The sequence below is a fragment of the Lepidochelys kempii genome, chromosome 23 (assembly GCF_965140285.1).
Source record: "Lepidochelys kempii isolate rLepKem1 chromosome 23, rLepKem1.hap1, whole genome shotgun sequence".
NCBI classification, from domain to species: domain Eukaryota; kingdom Metazoa; phylum Chordata; order Testudines; family Cheloniidae; genus Lepidochelys; species Lepidochelys kempii.
Genome location: NC_136402.1, coordinates 13,932,873 through 13,953,253, shown reverse-complemented (window position 1 = coordinate 13,953,253; position 20,381 = coordinate 13,932,873). Strand labels below are relative to the sequence as shown.

The following is a 20,381-nucleotide window of genomic DNA, read 5'->3' as shown; positions in this document are numbered from 1 at the left end:
GGGGATGTATGGATGGACAGAGTCGCTGAGATCAGGACCCATTATGCCAGGTGCCGCCCAGACATAGAGTCACAGAGATCGGGATCCCCTTGCACCGGCTGCTGCAGACAGTTGCTGCCTGGAAGAGATCCCAGTGTAAGCAGACAAAAGAAGCAGGATCACACACCCCTGGTCCAGATGGGGATGCTATACTGATGTGCATCCGATGAAGTGAGCTGTAGCTCACGAAAGCTTATGCTCAGATACATTTGTTAGTCTCTAAGGTGCCACAAGTCCTCCTTTTCTTTTTGTGAATACAGACTAACACGGCTGCTACTTTGAAACCTATAAACAGAGGCCATCCCATCGCCCTGTCCTACCTGTCTCAGGCAGGGCAGTAGCTCCACTGATGGTCCCGGTCATAGTTGTCTGTGCTGGAACACCAGAACTTCCCCCTGGCCTCCGCAAGGTTGGTGCAGGTGTGGAATTTAAACTTCTTGTCGATGAAGGGAAAGACACAGGGCTTTCCGTGGAAGGGGCGGTCATAGTCTGCAGACCAAACACACTGACAGCGGGTGAACACCTTGGCCAGAATCATGGGCAACGCATAGCAAATGCAGGCAGCATCAGACCATGAGCAAACATTTTGTTAGGTGGTTCCCCGTGCAGCTTAGGGCTCAGGGAGAGAGCGCGGCCCCATAGACAGGGGCGCCAGGCAGAGCAACGAGAGACTTGGGTGCTATGCCTGGCTCTGCTGGGTGACCTTTCGCAAGGCACAGCCCAGCTCCATGCCTCTGTTTCCCCACTTCTGCAACATGGGGCTAACGAGCCAAAGATGCCAAGGGGACAGGCAAAAAATGTCTGTGGTGTTGGGGATTGCATATGCAAAATGTGTTAGGTGGTTTGTGAGTCTGTGGGGAAGTGCATTTAGCCAGTTTATACACGCACAAGTGGTTAGACACAACCACACCCCAGATGTGTTTTGGGGGTACATCCTCGGTGGTTATTACGTGCATTAGTCAAGGCCTCTAGATACTAGTGTGAGATCTGGGATCCCTTTTGCTGGGGTCCCTTTTGCTGAGATCAGGGCACTGAATGCCACCCAGACACAGTCACCGAGATCGGGGCCCTGTCACGTCGGGTGCTGCCCAGACACAGAATCACTGAGATTGGGGTTGTGCCAGGCGCTATCCAGACAGACAGAGACCGAGAGTCCCTGTCTCAAAGCGCTGCCAATCTAAACAGCCAATAGAAGGAGCCCCTCTGCTCGAGGGCAATTTGGGGGATGGTTTTAAGAACTGCTCCCCATGAACTTCAGCTTGCTCAGCATTTCCTAAGGGGTGGGGGATGGGGACCAAAAAACCAACCAACCAGTTCCTAACTGACTCACCCAAGGAGTCTATGACAGAATTGAACCAGGTCTCGGTGAGCCGAACACCTTAACCGCAAGGCTCAGCTTCCTCCTCCCCCTGCCTTACCTGGTGTGGAGCAGTAAGTCCACTTCTTGTCCACCTCGTAATTCCTGGTGGTGCTGCACCACAGGTGGCCCGAGCTCTCCCCGTTGCTGGTGCAGGTGTGGTGCATTTGTTTGTTGTAGAGGAAGGGGAACGCACAGCTCTTTCCTGCCGCGTTCCCACCCAGGACTAGGGAGGCAAAGCGAGGTGGTTATAGACTCCGCCAACACGCCCACCTGTCCACGGACTAACAGCTCCCGCATCCCACTATGACCTGGCCACCTATTGCGAATAGCCAAGAAATCTCAGGTAGGCTTTCATGGATTCATAGATCCCATGGCCAGATGTGTCCACTGTGATCGTACAGTCTGAACTCCTGTGGAACACAGGCCAGTGAGTGGCCACCAGTTCTCTCTGTATTGAACCCAATAACTTGGGTTTCACTAAAGTATCTTCTAGAACGACGTTTAATCTGGATTTGCGTTACCTAGGGAGGTGGTAGAATCTCCTTCCTTAGAAGTTTTTAAGGTCAGGCTTGACAAAGCCCTGGCTGGGATGATTTAATTGGGTATTGGTCCTGCTTTGAGCAGGGGGTTGGACTAGATGACCTCCTGAGGTCCCTTCCAACCCTGATATTCTATGATTCTATGAGTCTATGACATTATCATGGCTAAAGCATCTTCTAGGAGGGCCAACAGGAACCTGGCTTCCCAAATCCCACTGAGGTCAGTCCCTCCTTCGGTTCTGGATCTGATTCTATGGCTGCTCCTAAACCCTGGCCTTGAACCTTTCCTGAAGGAATCCTTAGAGGCTCATTCAGCTGCTGGGAGGGGTGTGCTGAAAGCCAGGTTTCCACCCACCAATCAGATAGAGACCCACTGCCCAACTCCCATTGGCATCCAAGTGTCACAACTTCTCATTGGCTCAGGGGCACAGCAGAGAGGTGATGTGAACACACAGGAGATCCGGAGGCTCCTGGACAACTTGGTAAATAGAGGTGGATGAAACTTTTCAAATGAAATGTTTTTGGCGAAAAGTACAGATTCAGTGAAACCAAAGTATATTGTGAATGCGTGTCAGTTATGTTGGATTGTTCATGTCAAAAAAACAACCAAAACCTTCAGAAAAAGTCAATTCTTCAATTCAAAACAACTTCTGCTTTCAAAATTTCCTTCTATTTTATTAAAACCAAAGTTTAGATAGTTTAAAAAATGTTCAAAATTGAAATGAAATGTTCTGTTCAACCCAAAGGGATTTTTCCCCCTAAATTTTTAATTAAATGAACATTAAAAAAAAATCATTTTTGGGATCCACTCAAAATAATTTTGTTTCCTGATTTTTTAATTCATCAAAAGTTTTAAAGAAAATTTCAATTCCAGGATCCACCCAAAATGGTTTTCCCCCCCGATCTTTCAAATCACGGAAAATTTCCAACACGTTTGTTTCCGGGATCCTCCCAAAACACATTGTTCCCCATCTTTTGTTGATTAATTGAAAACTCTGAAATATTTCATTTTCTGGATAACCAGAGACAAAAGTTTTTGTAATTTTTTGACTCACTGAAAATTTCAGACATTTCATTTTAGGAATCCACTCAAAACCATTTTCCTGACTTTGCAATGCAATGACAATTTAAAAAAAAATGAACTTTCACGATCCACCTGAAATGATTCCCCCACCCCTGGTTTTTGATTCACTGACAATTTAAAAAAAAATCATTTTAACGGCAACCCATGACAAGTTTCCCCTCTGATTTTTCAGAATCATCAGCAAACCAAAAACTAGTTATTTGCCCAGCTGTATAAGTAAAACCCGAGTCAGATCTGCCCCAGAGAGAACATACGAAGCGGACTGGATACTGGTATCAGGGGCTGGTATCGGGGCAGTAGCTCCACAGCTTATTCCGGTCTCAGTTGTGAGTTGTGGCGCACCAGAAATGTCCTATCTTGTCTCCAGCGTTGGTGCAGCTGGAAAATAGCTGGGTTTTGTAGACAAAAGGAAACGTGAAGCCCTGAGTTCCCCCCGTAGGCTGCAAAGGCAATGAGCAAAGCCAAGTGAACAGCAGGAAATGTTTAATGATTAATTATTAATGATTTAATGTTCCATGATTTAGATAACGGCATAGAAACAATTAGGAGTCCTGTGGCACGTTAAAGACTAACACATTTATTTGGGCATAAGCTTTCGTGGGTAAAAAACCCACTTCTGAAGTAAATTTTTTAGTCTTTAAGATGCCACCGGACTCCTCGTTGTTTTTGTGGGTACAGACTAACACGGCTACCCCTCTGATACTTTGCATAATAGCATAGAGAGTACACTTATAAAGTTTGCGGACAATACCAAGCGGGGAGGGGTTGCAAGTGCTTTGGAGGATAGGATTAACATTGAAAATGATCTGGACAAACTGGAGAAATGGTCTGAAGTAAATAGGATGAAATTCAATAAGGACAAATGCAAAGTACTCCACTTAGGGTATGTCTACACTACGGAATAAGGTCGAATTTATAGAAGTCGGTTTTTTAGAAATCGGTTTTATATATTCGAGTGTGTGTGTCCCCACAGAAAATGCTCTAAGTGCATTAAGTGCATTAACTCGGCGGAGCGCTTCCACAGTACCGAGGCTAGAGTCGACTTCCAGAGCGTTGCACTGTGGGTAGCTATCCCACAGTTCCCGCAGTCTCCGCTGCCCATTGGAATTCTGGGTTGAGATCCCAATGCCTGATGGGGCTAAAACATTGTCGCGGGTGGTTCTGGGTACATATCGTCAGGCCCCCGTTCCCTCCCTCCCTCCGTGAAAGCAAGGGCAGACAATCGTTTCGCGCCTTTTTTCCTGAGTTACCTGTGCAGACGCCATACCACGGCAAGCATGGAGCCCGCGCAGGTAACCGTCACCCTATGTCTCCTGGGTGCTGGCAGACGCGGTACGGCATTGCTACACAGTAGCAGCAACCCCTTGCCTTGTGGCAGCAGACGGTACAGTACTACTGGTACCCGTCATCGTCATGTCTGAGGTGCTCCTGGCCACGTCGGCTGGGAGTGCCTGGGCAGACATGGGCGCAGGGACTAAATTTGGAGTGACTTGACCAGGTCATTCTCTTTAGTCCTGCCGTCAGTCCTATTGAACCGTCTTATGGTGAGCGGGCAGGCGATACGGACTGCTAGCAGTCGTACTGTACCATCTTCTGCCGAGCAGCCATGAGATGTGGATGGCATGCAGTCCTTCTGCACCGTCTGCTGCCAGCCAAAGATGTAAAAGATAGATGGAGTGGGTCAAAACAAGAAATAGACCAGATTTGTTTTGTACTCATTTGCTTCCCCCCCTCCCCTGTCTAGGGGACTCATTCTTCTAGGTCACACTGCAGTCACTCACAGAGAAGGTGCAGCGAGGTAAATCTAGCCATGTATCAATCAGAGGCCAGGCTAACCTTCTTGTTCCAATAAGAACGATAACTTAGGTGCACCATTTCTTATTGGAGCCCTCCATGAAGTCCTGCCTGAAATACTCTTAGATGTAAAGACACCCCCTTTGTTGATTTTAGCTCCCTGAAGCCAACCCTGTAAGCCGTGTCCTCAGTCGCCCCTCCTGGCGTCAGAGCAATGGCAAACAATCGGGCATCTGAGAGTGCTGTCCAGAGCAGTCACAATGGAGCACTCTGATAGGGCTAAAACATTGTCGCGGGTGGTTCTGGGTACGTATCGTCAGGCCCCCGTTCCCTCCCTCCCTCCGTGAAAGCAAGGGCAGACAATCATTTCGCGCCTTTTTTCCTGAGTTACCTGTGCAGACGCCATACCACGGCAAGCATGGAGCCCGCTCAGGTAACCATCACCCTATGTCTCCTGGGTGCTGGCAGACGCGGTACGGCTTTGCTGCACAGTAGCAGCAACCCATTGCCTTCTGGCAGCAGATGGTGCAATACGACTGGTAGTCGTCCTCGTCGTGTCCGAGGTGCTCCTGGCCACGTCGGCTGGGAGCGCCTGGGCAGACATGGGTGCAGGGACTAAATTTGGAGTGACTTGACCAGGTCATTCTCTTTAGTCCTGCAGTCAGTCCTATTGAACCGTCTTATGGTGAGCGGGCAGGCGATACGGACTGCTAGCAGTCGTACTGTACCATCTTCTGCCAGGCAGGCAAGAGATGAGGATGGCTAGCAGTCGTACTGTACCATCTTCTGCCGAGCAGCCATGAGATGTGGATGGCATGCAGTCCTTCTGCACCGTCTGCTGCCAGCCAAAGATGTAAAAGATAGATGGAGTGGGTCAAAACAAGAAATAGACCAGATTTGTTTTGTACTCATTTGCCTCCTCCCCTGTCTAGGGGACTCATTCCTCTAGGTCACACTGCAGTCACTCACAGAGAAGGTGCAGCGAGGTAAATCTAGCCATGTATCAATCAGAGGCCAGGCTAACCTCCTTGTTCCAATAAGAACGATAACTTAGGTGCACCATTTCTTATTGGAACCCTCCGTGAAGTCCTGCCTGAAATACTCCTTGATGTAAAGCCACCCCCTTTGTTGATTTTAGCTCCCTGAAGCCAACCCTGTAAGCCGTGTCGTCAGTCGCCCCTCCCTCCGTCAGAGCAACGGCAGACAATCGTTCCGTGCCTTTTTTCTGTGCGGACGCCATACCAAGGCAAGCATGGAGGCCGCTCAGCTCACTTTGGCAATTAGGAGCACATTAAACACCACACACATTATCCAGCAGTATATGCAGCACCAGAACCTGGCAAAGCGATACCGGGCGAGGAGGCGACGTCAGCGCGGTCACGTGAGTGATCAGGACATGGACACAGATTTCTCTGAAAGCATGGGCCCTGCCAATGCATGCATCATGGTGCTAATGGGGCAGGTTCATGCTGTGGAACGCCGATTCTGGGCTCGGGAAACAAGCACAGACTTGTGGGACCGTATAGTGTTGCAGTCTGGGACGATTCCCAGTGGCTGCGAAACTTTCGCATGCGTAAGGGCACTTTCATGGAACTTTGTGACTTGCTTTCCCCTGCCCTGAGGCACATGAATACCAAGATGAGAGCAGCCCTCACAGTTGAGAAGCGAGTGGCGATAGCCCTGTGGAAGCTTGCAACGCCAGACAGCTACCGGTCAGTTGGGAATCAATTTGGAGTGGGCAAATCTACTGTGGGGGCTGCTGTGATGCAAGTAGCTCTCTGGAATCACCTCTCAGGTAGTTGAAAGCAGCTATCAAATCCCCCCTCATTCTTCTCTTCTGCAGACTAAACAATCCCAGTTCCCTCAGCCTCTCCTCATAAGTGATGTGTTCCAGACCCCTAATAATTTTTGTTGCCCTTCGTTGGACTCTCTCCAATTTATCCACATCCTTCTTGTAGTGTGGGGCCCAAAACTGGACACAGTACTCCAGATGAGGCCTCACCAATGTCGAATAGAGGGGGACGATCACGTCCCTTGATCTGCTCGCTATGCCCCTACTTATACATCCCAAAATGCCATTGGCCTTCTTGGCAACAAGGGCAACAACATCTGATGAAGTGAGCTGTAGCTCACGAAAGCTCATGCTCAAATAAATTGGTTAGTCTCTAAGGTGCCACAAGTACTCCTTTTCTTTTTAAGGGCAACCTGCTGACTCATATCCAGCTTCTCGTCCACTGTCACCCCTAGGTCCTTTTCCGCAGAACTGCTGCCTAGCCATTCGGTCCCTAGTCTGTAGCTGTGCATTGGGTTCTTCCGTCCTAAGTGCAGGACCCTGCACTTATCCTTATTGAACCTCATCAGAATTCTTTTGGCCCAATCCTCCAATTTGTCTAGGTCCTTCTGTATCCTATCCCTCCCCTCCAGCGTATCTACCACTCCTCCCAGTTTAGTATCATCCGCAAATTTGCTGAGAGTGCAATCCAAACCATCCTCTAGATCATTTATGAAGATATTGAACAAAACCGGCCCCAGGACCGACCCTTGGGGCACTCCACTTGATACCGGCTGCCAACTAGACATGGAGCCATTGATCACTACCCGTTGAGCCCGACAATCTAGCCAGCTTTCTACCCACCTTATAGTGCATTCATCCAGCCCATACTTCCTTAACTTGCTGACAAGAATACTGTGGGAGACCGTGTCAAAAGCTTTGCTAAAGTCAAGAAACAATACATCCACTGCTTTCCCTTCATCCACAGAACCAGTAATCTCATCATAAAAGGCGATTAGATTAGTCAGGCATGACCTTCCCTTGGTGAATCCATGCTGGCTGTTCCTGATCACTTTCCTCTCATGTAAGTACTTCAGGATTGATTCTTTGAGGACCTGCTCCATGATTTTTCCAGGGACTGAGGTGAGGCTGACTGGCCTGTAGTTCCCAGGATCCTCCTTCTTCCCTTTTTTAAAGATTGGCACTACATTAGCCTTTTTCCAGTCATCCGGGACTTCCCCGGTTCGCCACGAGTTTTCAAAGATAATGGCCAATGGCTCTGCAATCACAGCCGCCAATTCCTTCAGCACTCTCGGATGCAACTCGTCCGGCCCCATGGACTTGTGCACGTCCAGCTTTTCTAAATAGTCCCTAACCACCTCTATCTCCACAGAGGGCTGGCCATCTCTTCCCCATTTTGTGATGCCCAGCGCAGCAGTCTGGGAGCTGACCTTGTTAGTGAAAACAGAGGCAAAAAAAGCATTGAGTACATTAGCTTTTTCCACATCCTCTGTCACTAGGTTGCCTCCCTCATTCAGTAAGGGGCTCACACATTCCTTGGCTTTCTTCTTGTTGCCAACATACCTAAAGAAACCCTTCTTGTTACTCTTGACATCTCTGGCTAGCTGCAGCTCCAGGTACGATTTGGCCCTCCTGATAACATTCCTACATGCCCAAGCAATATTTTTATACTCTTCCCTGGTCATATGTCCAACCTTCCACTTCTTGTAAGCTTCTTTTTTATGTTTAAGATCCGCTAGGATTTCACCATTAAGCCAAGCTGGTCGCCTGCCATATTTACTATTCTTTCGACTCATTGGGATGGTTTGTCCCTGTAACCTCAACAGGGATTCCTTGAAATACAGCCAGCTCTCCTGGACTCCTTTCCCCTTCAAGTTAGTCCCCCAGGGGATCCTGGCCATCCGTTCCATGAGGGAGTTGAAGTCTGCTTTCCTGAAGTCCAGGGTCCATATCCTGCTGCTTACCTTTCTTCCCTGCGTCAGGATCCTGAACTCAACCAACTCATGGTCACTGCCTCCCAGATTCCCATCCACTTTTGCTTCCCCCACTAATTCTACCCGGTTTGTGAGCAGCAGGTCAAGAAAAGCGCCAGGTTAAGAAAAGCACTAGGTCAAGAAAAGCACTAGGTTAGCCAGCCTGCTGGCAAAGATGCTCTTCCCTCTCTTCGTAAGATGGAGCCCATCTCTGCCCAGCACTCCTCCTTCATGGAACACCATCCCATGGTCAAAGAAACCAAAGCCTTCTCTCCGACACCACCTGCGTAGCCATTCGTTGACTTCCACGATTCGACGCTCCCTACCTAGGCCTTTTCCTTCCACAGGGAGGATGGATGAGAACGGACGAGAACGGATGGACGATGGATGATTTCCATGCAATCCAGGTGCCTAATTCCCTTTGGGGATCTGCAGCCAGGTAAGTTGCTCATGGTCACACAAAGACTTGCTAAAAGGGGAGCATAGGGGGAGCACTGCCGGGACTGATGGGATATATGTACACCCCCCCCCCTGCCCGCACCTGAAGAACCTGACAGAGAATCCAGCTGGATCCATGCAGGAGGGAAGGGAGGTGATGAAGTGGGGACTTCCTGTAATATTTTGTATGAATAGCCTGTCTGCCTCAGTTTCCCCTGTATGCGGCATTAACTAGGTGGTGGGAAAAGGTTGGTTACTCTCTGCAGAGACCCTGAGACCCAGGTGTGCTGGACTCCTGGATGGCTGGGGCCTGGGACCCATTGCCATGGAGGGTCCGTGAAGACAAAGGTCAGGCCGACTGCCTGGACATTTGGTACCTAGCAACTAAGGACCAAGGCTGGCCCGTCCCGGTGCAGGAAGCTGGCCGGGTTTGCCAGGGAAGACCAAAGGACTGAGGAGGGGCCAGGTGGGGGCTGTTGCATGTGGGGTGGCTGGAAGATGAACTGGGACAAAAGGGGGTGAAGATGGACCGGGCTGTAACTTTCTGGCCTCTGCGTTAACCAAGGACGTTCTATGCTGTGTTCCAGCCAGCTGAGAAACCCGACTGTCTTTGCCCTTCTGGCGGAGGGTCACTGCAGCGGCTGGATTTGGGGGTGCACACGGCTCCCTGTGGGGGTACACCTGTCCCTCCGGTGCCCATCTCAGGGGGACCCGCTGACAGGACTCAGCGGGTGAAGCAGGGAGGCTGGTGGCTCCAAAGTTCAGTCCAAGGAGGCGGAGAAGCCACATGGCTTCCCCTAGGGATGCAGTCAGCAAGGGGCCTCCCTGAGCTCTGGATCTGTGGCTCCATGACCCGGGACTGTTGGCATTCGAGCCAGGGCGTTTTGCCCTTTTCCTGGTAGGTTTTTTTTTGGCGTTAACATGCAGGAACTTTCCCACCGCGGGTGGCCAAATCTCACTGCCAAAACGCCCTCTCTTACCTTGCAAAGGGCCTTGTTGGGTTTGCTTCAACCGCGTCTCCTTCTCCGCGGGGTTATTTGCTCATATCCACGGCCGGATTAACCTTTTGTGGGCCCGGCTCCAAACATATTTGTGGGCCCCCATGGAGGCAATGGAGCATGGTATGGGGGAGGGACGGTCCCCAGAGTGAGGGGCCAGCCAGGGGCAATGGGGAACGGCATGGCAGGGGCGGCCCCGTTCCGCCCAGCCCAGTGTGACGGCACTATTTACAAACCGGCAGTTGCCAGATGCACACTCAATCAATCCTCTGTGCTTCCCCTCGGGGGCAGGCCCATGCCCTGCCACACGGCCCCCCCACCCAACACAACCCCCACCCTCGACTTCCTATGGCCAGAGGCCCCTGGACCCGCTACGCCCAGCGCCCCCCACCAGACCCTGCCACAAATGCACAGCACCCTGCACAACATCGCCCCTGCCCACCGTCCCACTACAACTGCCCAGCACCCCCCACAGAACCCGCACTCCCATGTGCCCCAACACACCATCTACCCCGCCCCCTCACAGCCCAGCACCCCCCAGACCCCTTCCCCCATGCCCTGGCTCCCGGCCGCAGTCACCGGCCCTGCTGGGAGGCGACTGTCTGCTGGGCTGAGCCGGCAGCGCAGCCAGGGCTGGTCCCGGGGCCGGGAATCGCTCCGGCCCCTCGGGAGTGGCGCGATCAGCCAGACCAGGGCCTGCTCCGGCCAGGCTCCCTCAGGACCCACTTGCCTGGAGGGGTCCAGCCAAGGCCCCCACACTGCGCCCCCATCAACTGGCTGAGACTGGCGGGGCTCCTGCCCCAGTCCCGGGTGGCTCAGTGTCGGGGGGAGAGGGGGGCCCCCCAGGTGGTGGGAAACAGAGACTGCCCGGAGCCGGGGGTGCACTGGGGTCCAGCCGGGGGGCAGAGGGGATCTGGCGGCTGGGGCCAGGGGGCTGACGGGGTCTCGGGGCGCAGAGCAAGCGGAGCAGGCCGGGGCCCCTTCTGAGCCTGGGCCTGGCTCCAGGGCACTGGCGCCGTTGTGAACCCGGGACCGCTCATAGCCGGGGGGGGGGTCACAAATCCACTGGCCCCCCACACCAGGCGCCTGTCAGGGTTTTGCCCAAGGAAAGGTCTTCCTCAATTTGATTTCAAGAGCTAGTGTTGGAGAGCTGCTGTTCTCCAGATGTGAGCAGTGAATCCATCCACCCGTCCATCTGTCTGCCCGTCCATCCATCCATCCACCCCATCTCGGGCCTGAAATCTCGCAGTTCTGGGTGAGCTGCCAATCAATCAATCAATCAATCAATCAATCAATCTGTTCCCCCCGTCAATCCCCTGCCTGGGACTGTGATGTCACCAGCCCACTCCAGGCTCTGGGGAGAACCAAACCTTAGCCCTTGAACATCCAATTTCTTTTCCTCCCGACCCCACCCCAAGACACAGGGTGGTGTCCCCCAGCAGCTAGAGCCCAGCCCAGGACTCCTGGGTTCTGTCCCTCTAGCGGGTGCTCCCATGGTGCTGCCCTGTTTGTCCTGAGATTCCCCGAGTGCTTTGCAAAGGAGGTGGGCTGGTGATGCCCTTTTGACAGATGGGGAAACTGAGGCAGGGAGTGGGATTATGCCTCAGGGCACCCTCTGGGCATCCAGCAGAGCTGGGGCTAGGGTGGGTGTTGAGGTGGCTCTGGCATCTCCTTGAGCCGCACGGAGGGCGGACAACGGGCCCCTCACTGGCTGAGACACGGAGAGGGACCGAGCGCTCTGGCGGGCACTGGGACTTCTCATCTTTGAGCCATTTTTAGCTGCCATCCAGGGGGCAGCATGGCCTAGCGGCTAAAGTCTGGTGCTCAGGACTCCTGAGTTCTATTCGCTGCTGTGCCAGGCCCTTCTGCTATCTCTGCCTCAGTGTCCCTCTTTGCACTATGGGGTGAATTGCCCTGAGTTCCCACTGCTCTGCGGTCATTACAGATGGGGAGAGCCTGGGGGGGAGGGTGCTGTTCCAGCCCCCACAGCGGGGCTGGTTCAGGGTATGGGGGGTTGAGCAGGAGCTGGGGAAGGCCCTGCTCACTGGGGGTGTCAGGTGAGGACAGGCCCTGTCTGCTCCCCTACTGCCTTGGATCGGCATGCCAGGGGGAATGGGGGAAGGACAGGGGTCAGTATGGCAAGGGCTGGGGTCAGGAGGAGATGGGGGCTGGGGGATGAGGTGGGGGCATGTGGGGGCAGCAGGGATTCCAGGGGAATGGGGGACATGGCGGGCAATGGGGAAATGGGGGGTGGAGGAAGAGGGCTGGGCTGGGGGGGCTGGGACCCCTCCCAGGCGACAGAATCAAAGCAGAGGCCTGATCCACAGGGAAAAGCCAGATTGCTATTGCCCTGTATCCCCCCTTTCCCCCCATGTTCCCTGTGCCACCCTCTGCCCAGCTCCCCCTCCCTGCCCAGCTCCCCCATGAGCCTCCACATGCAGAGGGGCTGGCTCTGGCCTACCCCTGCCTGCTGTGTGGATGCTCCGCACAGCAGCCCTGGGCTAAAGGAGGGCTGGACTCGTGCAGAGGGTGGGGGCTGGGGTGGCCTTTGTCCCTCCTCCCTCCCCTGCAAGCACTTTCGCTTTTACTGCCAGCCGGTGAGTGGGGCCGGGGCAATGCTCCGGGATCGGGGGTGGCTCCCCTCAACCTGCATGCTCAGGCGCCTTCTCCTCCCTCCTGCCCCCCCACTCTCTCCTGTCCCCCCTCCAGGGCTTAATTTGGGCCAGGGCTGAGCCCTGGCCCCTCTGGGCTTGTCACTTCCTAGCCCCGGCCCCTCTGGGCTTGGCCCGTCAGTTATGAAAGTAAAAATATTGCGGCAGCTCTTCACCATGAATGAAGTGCTGCCCCCGTCCCCTCCCCTCCTCTCCCCTGAGCCCCTTCTCTTCTCATCTGCCCTCCTGGTCCTCTCCCGTCTGCTTCCCCCTCTGACCTCCCCCCACCTCCGTCTTCCTCTCCTGCCACCTCTTCCTCCCCCCACCTCCTCTTCTTCTCCTGTTCCCTTCCCCCTCTTCCGTCCCTTCTCCCGAGACCCTCTTCCTCTCCAGCCCTCCCCTCCTGATCCCTATCTGACTCCCCTCTTCCTCCCTTCCCCCCTGAGACCTTCTTCCTCTCCACCCCTCCCCTCCTGATAACCCCCCATCTTCTCTGACTCCTGCTCCCCCATCCCTCCCTCTACTGCTCCCCCCCCACAGCCACCCCTGGGCTCTTCGGGGGAGCAGGCAGGCAGGGGACAGAGAGCCGCAGCAGCTGGGCCTGGGAGCTCTCAGCTACCTTCTGACTTCCCCATGGGGGTGACACCAATTCTCAGCAGCCAAGTGGCTGGAGCCCGGGTGCTGACCCAAGGGGGCATCGGGGGCCTGGCGGTTCAAGCCAGGTTCAAGCAGTTCAAGCTCTCTGTGCCCAAAGCAGGGGGTGGTGATGAAATGGAGGCAAAGGACCGGCATGGGGCAGCTGCAGGGACGCACAACGAGGAGCCCAGATTTGGGGTCCCGTCCCAGTTCTGCCATGGGGTGTGTGTGGTGCGCGGTGGGGGTGGGGGCGGGATGTGGGATTGTGTCTGTGTCAGGTGCTTAATAACACCCTATAGCCCCTGGGTCTTCTTGTTAGCAGCTCTTGAAGTGCTCTGAAAAGGAAATCGGGATTGTTAACCCCATGACACAGATGGGGAAACTGAGGCATGGTGGGAGGAAGTGACTCGTCCAAAGTCCCCTATCAGCAGAGCCAGGCAGAGGACCCAGGTGTTCTGCATCCCAGTTCGGGTCTGTAGCCACTGTCTGAGCACCTCTGGGGATTTATTGATCCTCGCAACACCTGTGAAGGTGGGACGGTCCCAGAGCCCTGGCTCCCTCCCGAGCTGGAATGGCTACGCGGCCATGTTCTCGCCCCGCAGCCCAAGCCTCGTGAGCCTGAGGCCACTGGCACAGCTCAGCTGCGGGGGTTTTATTACCGCCAAGGGACTGATTTGTAAAGGGATGGAGGTGCCTAAAATCTAGTGGGTTGGCTGTAGACGCTGGGATGCCCAACTCCCATTGGTTTCCAGGGGGGTTAGGCACCGCGGGCCGTTTGGCCAAAACACAACCCGTTGTTCAAAATATTTTGATGGTGACAAAATCAGCATTTCCCAGCCAAATTTCCAGCCAGCTCTAGCTTGGTATACAACCAGCAGCCACTTGGTAACTGACCCCCAGGCTGCAGTGGGTGGAGCTAGGCCGTGGGTGGAGCTAGGCCATGTCTAAGGGCCATCAGGACTCCTGGGTTCTATCCCTGGTTCTGGGAGGGGAGTGGGGGCTAGTGGCTAGATTGGGCTAGGAGTCTGGACTCCTGAGTTCTATCCTGACCTTGTGCAAGTCACTTCCCCCTTTATGTGCCTCAGTTTCCCAATCGATAAAATGGCACTATTAATACTGCCCTCCTTCGTAAAGGACTTTGAGACAGGCAGATGGACAGCAGTAGTTATTTGTATTAACCTCTGCACAGGACTGCTTTCCTGCCGGGATCTGGGACGCCGACCCAGGGTAGACATGGCACAGTGCGCGTCCTGCAAGCTTGTCAAGTATTTGAACGATCTAGAATCAAGAGAGTTCCAGATGTTCAAGTTTCACCTGGAGAACTATCCCCTGGAAGACGGCTACAAGCGAATCCCCCGCTCCAAGACGGAGGTGGCTGAAGCCATGGACATAGCTTGGGCCATGGTCCAGGTTTACCAGGAGTCCAAGGCTCTGCAGATGGCAGTGAAGATATTGGATGGTATTAACCGGAAGGATCTGTCGCTAAGGATCCAAAAGGACATGCCGAAGAGTGAGTAGATGGAGGAGATCCCCCCTCATTTTCCTCTATGGTCTGACTCATTCCTTGCTGGAACTTTTTGATCCCCCTGTCGTGCCTCAGTTTCCCCCAGTCCAACAAGGGTGGCCTAGAGGCTAGCGCCCAGATCTGGCACTCAGCAGACCAGGGTTCCATTCCCAGCTCCGCTGCTGGGTGATCCCAGACAAATCACAGCCCGGCCCCCTCTCCGTGCCTCAGTTTCCCCATCTGAAAAATGGCTGGTAGAGATGCTGGCATTCCCTCTAAAGTGCTTTGTCTCTGTGGATGGAAAGCACTAAGGCACGGAGAGGCTGCAGCTACATCTCTGCTACTGAGCCTTATGTAGATGCTGCGGCCGGTCTGTCTCACTGCTAGGGCTGGGGTATAAATACCTCCTACATCGGTGGAAGGGGTTTTCCCGTCCTCTCTCTGAGAGGCAATAGCAAGGGTGATGGAGGAATCTGTCGACCCAGCTGCAGTGACGTGGGGGATGAGGTCGACCCATCTCTGGCTCTCGGGGCGTGACATTTTCACCGTTCAAAAAACGCGGTGGGGTTGATCTCATTTTGCAGCTAGGCCAGATGCTTTTGGCTGTAAGCACTGGGGGCTTTGCTGGCCTGGCTCTGTTGATCACGGCAGCAGTTGTTTTCCCCTGGCAGCTACGCCAGGATGCGTTTGACGGGTAGGCCAGGTGCAAGCGGCTTGTCCCAGGTCGCCTGGGGCATCTGTGACGAAGCAGCAGATCAAACCCAGAGTTTCCAAATGCCAGGCCAAATGCCTAAGCACCTGCCCCTTTCTCGCAGGAAGAATGTGGGTACATTGCAGAGGGGTCAGAGAAGATTAAAGGATTAGAAAACCTGCCTTACAGTGACAAACTCCAGGAACTGGATCTAGTTAGTTTAACCAAGAGAAGGTTCGGGGGGGCTTGATCCCAGTCTATAAGTATCTACCTGGGGGACAAATATTTCATAATGGGCTCTTCGGTCTATCAGAGGAAGGTCTAACGACCTCGTCCAATGGCTGGGCGTTGAAGCTAGACACATTCAGACAGTAAAGAAAGTGTAAATGTTTAATGGTGAGAGTAAGTAATCACTGGGACAATTCAGCATGGCTCATGGTGGATTCTCCATCCCTGATCATTTTTATATCGAGATTGGCTGTTTTTTCTCTGCTCTAGGGATTATTTCGGGGCGGTTCTCTGGCCCCATGTCATACAGAGGTCAGGCTAGACCAGTGGTCCTTGACCAGGGGTACATGTACCCCCGGGGGTATGCAGTGGTCTTCCAGGGGGTACATCAACTCATCTAGATATTTGCCTAGTTCTACAACAGGCTACATAAAAAGCACTAGGGAAGTCAGGACAAACCGAAATTTCATGCAGACAATGACTTGTTTATACTTCTCTATAGACTCTACACTGAAATGTAAGTACAATATGTTTATTCCAATCCATTTATATTATATTATATGGTAAAAACGAGAAAGGCAGCAATTTGTCAGTACTAGTGTGGCTGTGACATTTTGGTATTTTTAGGCCTGATTTTTGTAAGCAAGTTGTTTTTTAAGTCAGGTGAAACTTGGAGGCGTGCCGGACAAATCAGACTCCTGAGAGGGGTCCCGTCGTCTGGAATGGCTGAGAGCCACTGGGTTAGATGATCACAAAGATTCCTTCAGGCCCTGGAATCTACACGCTAGAGATGCTTTGCTGCTATGCCAATGCCCGTGGCAGTGCAGCCCAGCCAGGGGCACCCTCCTGCGTTGGGCCACGGCACGGCCGAGGCGCCTTGCCTCAGTTTCCCCTTTCTTCCACCCTTACAAAGGAACAGCATCCGATACAAAGCCCACCTCTGGGCATCATTTATTGCCAGGCACCGGTGCAGTAATTCCCCCAAAGCCTTGGAGCAAAATCAATCGCCGGTGCCGATGGTGAACATCAGATCCGTGTTTGCTCTCTTTGGGGATTTCATCTCCAGGTCACTCACTCGAGAGTCAATCACAGCACCTCACGTCTCTCTAGAGGCCACCCTCAAGGGCTCGCCAGCTTTGGTCCGTTCTCACCAACAATTCCAGCTCCCATCCAGGCTCTTCCCTCTAGGGCCCAGGTAACCGGTTTTACGCCCATTTGGGGGCCAATTGACCAGTCACAGGTGCACTGACCTCCTCTGTCTTAAAGGACCAGTGTCACCCCGTGACACCTTTCTAGCGTAGGCACAGCCTCAGGATGTCCTCTCTGCCGTTCACATTGGTTTCAAGGCGTACCCTAAGTTAAAGCTGTGCATGTGGATCGGCATCTGGGACCCAGTCTAGAGATTGGCTTGGAAGGGTGAGATTTTTATTGCGAAATGTCGGTAAATGTTGATTTCACCGTGCACACAGGAACCGATGAAAAAATATCCCTGATGATAATACGTCGATTTCACTGCGCACACAGGGACCAACGAAAAAATGTTCCCATCGACATTAATCGAATTTTAAAAAGAAAGTAAGAAAAATGCGGCTTGAGACCTTATTAGAGTTTGATTTAAGGGTATTTACTTTGTGCATTTTGACGTGGGATGTGGATAATTTGGCTATAAAACTTTAACTTTTGGAATCTCAGCATCTCCTGCCACTAGGTAATTACAGTAACGCCTCGCTTAACATTGCAGTTATGTTCCTGAAAAATGCTACTTTAAGCGAAACGATGTTAAGCGAATCCAATTTCCCCATAAGAATGAATGTAAATAGGGAGGGTTAGGTTCCAGGGAAATTTTTTTTGCCAGACAAAAGACACGCGCGCGCACACACACACACACACACACACATAAGTTTTAAACAAATAATTTAATACTGTGCACAGCGATGATGATGGTGAAGCTTGGTTGAGGTGGTGAAGTCAGAGGGTGGGATATTTCCCAGGGAATGCCTTGCTGCTAAATGATGAACTCGCACTCGGCTGAGCCCTCAAGCATTAACACACTGTTGTTAATGTAGCCTCACACCCTACAAGGCAGCACGAATGGAGGGAGGAGACACAGCATGGCAGAGAGAGACAGAAACACACCCTGTGTGTGTGTGAGAGAGAGACACACGCTGCCCCTTTAAGTACACTGACCTCACTCTAAATACGCTGCCTTTGTAAGTAGACCAGCAAGCTGAGACAGCAGCTGCTGCCAGCAAGCTCCCTCCATCCTGAGCCCTGTCCTGTCCCTCCCGCTCTGTGGAGATGGGGTACAGGAGCAGGTGGAGGGGGATACCCTGACATCAGCACCCCTCTTCCCACCCTCCCCCCACTGCACAGCAAGCAGGAGACTACTGGGAGCAGCTCCAAGGTGGAGGGCAGGAGCAGCACATGGCAGTGGGGGAGGGACAGCTGAACTGCCGGCAATTGATAGAAGAGATCCCGCCTCGTTTCCCCCAGTGGTCTGACTCATTTCTTGCTGGAGCTTTCTGGTAAATGGGGGGGAGGGTCATCCCCTGGCATGCCTCAGTTTTCCCCCGTCTAACAAGGGTGGCCTAGTGGCTAGCGCCCAGAACTGGCGGCTGCTGCACAGGGAACTTAGGGAGCGGGGAGCTGATGGGGGGCTGCCGGCCCATGCTGGTTCCAAGCCCCCACCAGCTCGCTGCCGCGGGCTGCTCTTCCTGCAAGCAGTGGACAAAGCAGGCGGCTGCCAAACAACGTTATAAGGGAGCATGGCGCAACTTTAAACGAGCCTGGTCTCTAATTGATCAGCAACGTAACAACATTAACGGGGACAACTTTAAGTGAGGAGTTACTGTATGGTCTGACTCCCCTTTTCCCCCCCAAAAAGGATTTCCTGCAACTCTGAAAAATTTAAATCCATAAAAACAGAAAAAAGAGAGGCTTAAAACCCGTAATGTGGCAGAACTATGAAAATGTCGGTTGATCAAAATAGAACGAAATGCTTAAAACCCGAAATTTCCAGCACCTGTGAATATTTCAGTCGATAAAATAGAAAAAAAAGCTTCAAAATAAACGTCGCTATTTATCCCTCGAAATTATAAACCCATAAAAATCGAATGCTGCCAATGCTAGCAGTAGGTGTAGTTCACTGTTCACGTATAAAACGAGAGAGGGAGAAGACAATACAACATTCAGGGTTTGATTCCTCCCTCTGTAGAGATTGCCTGTCCTCATTAGAGCACCCCCTAGTGGGAAGTGATGTATCTACAATGGGGCTGACCCCGGGAGTATGTAGCCTGACCTCCTGACAGCCTGCCTCCGTTTGTCCCTTTCGGCGGCAGTTTCGCCCATGGGTAATTATTTCTCTCGTGTGTCTCGTAGTTTTCCGTCAGATGCCAGAGCCGGCTGGCGCGAGCGAGGACGACGAGAATGACCAGCAGGAGAAGCTGGACTCAGAGATGTACGATCAATTTTTCGGAAGCAAGAAGAAAGGTCAGTGACAGTCCGATGCCACCAGCCCAGGGCACGTTGAGATTTCGCAACGGCCGTGGTGCTGCATGCCGAGATCTCACCCTAACTCTCTGCTTCTCTCTCCCCAGTGGAGGTGAAGCTGGATCCCAACACGGCGTTCCGCACGCTGCTGATCTCCCAAGACCAGAAAAGTGTGCGACTCGGGGACTGCGCTCAGAACCTTCCCTGCAGCTCAGAGCGTTTTTATTTTCAGCCCTGTGTGCTGGGCACCCCGGGCATCTCTGGGGGGCGGCTGGACTGGGCAGTGGAGGTGGGTGCCGGGAAAGGCTGGATCGTCGGCGCCGTCCGGGAGTCAGTGAAGAGGAACGTGTATCTCTATATAACGGCTGAGCAGGGGTTCTGGGGGCTGGAGCTGAACCATGGGGAGTACAAGGCGCTCAGCACCCCTAAGACGACGCTTTTCCTACGGGAGCCTCTGCGCAGGATCAAGGTGCATCTAGACTTCATCCTTGGAAAACTCTCCTTCTACAACAACGACGCCGGGGAGCACATCTTCACCTTCAACTACCCCTTCTCCGAGAAGATGTTCCCCTTCTTCTTGACCTGGGACACGGAGGTCCCCCTCCAGCTCTGCCCATGTGACTGAGAGCGCCTCCCCACCGCACTCTTTGCAAGAGCAGGGATGTTACACTCCGGCGTGCAGGCCAAAATCCCAGCCACGGGAATCCACTGCCACTGCCACCTGCCTCCGAACTTCCACTTTCACTTTCACTTCCTGTCCGGATCGGGTGCAAACCCTCCTCGACTGTCTCGCGTGACTTTGTCGGATGATATTTTGTGTTGTTTCTTGACGTCTCCAGCTCTTGGAGCCATGGTATTTTGGTAAGAATCTGCACTTTTATTAAAAAAAAAAAAGGTAACTCGTTTTCTAGCACTTTGGGTTGCGGAGAAACCCTGTGAAACCTGACCCTAGAAAGGTCCAACCCCAGAAGGCAAATGTATAAAACAAACAAACAAACCCCCCCTCCCAAAGGTTTATTATTTGTCAAATCTTGTGATTTTTTTTTTCAAGCCAATCTCATGAATTTTGGGGGCTCCCATTCTGCTATTTGAGCAGGGGAGACTTAAAGAGCTCAGTCTGCTTGGAGAAGTTTGAGAGGTGACCTGATTTTGACATATAAGTAAG

General features: G+C 52.9%; 1 protein-coding gene across 2 annotated transcripts in view; it reads left to right on the top strand.

The window, feature by feature from the left end:
- The window catches only part of LOC140902241 (E3 ubiquitin-protein ligase TRIM7), a 34,469-nt gene extending 14,365 nt beyond the window's left edge, over nt 1-20,104 (top strand). Inside the window, exons 1-4 of one of the 2 annotated variants that reach the window (XM_073322130.2) lie at nt 12,564-12,614; nt 14,494-14,814; nt 19,106-19,216; nt 19,324-20,104. In XM_073322130.2, the coding sequence (XP_073178231.2) occupies nt 14,538-14,814; nt 19,106-19,216; nt 19,324-19,841 (906 nt within the window). In that variant the 5' untranslated portion in view covers nt 12,564-12,614; nt 14,494-14,537 and the 3' untranslated portion in view covers nt 19,842-20,104. Of the gene's footprint in view, nt 1-12,563; nt 12,615-14,493; nt 14,815-19,105; nt 19,217-19,323 lie in introns of those variants that run through there. The other variant, XM_073322131.2, reaches the window with a different exon arrangement.
- The last annotated feature ends 277 nt before the right edge of the window (nt 20,105-20,381 follow it).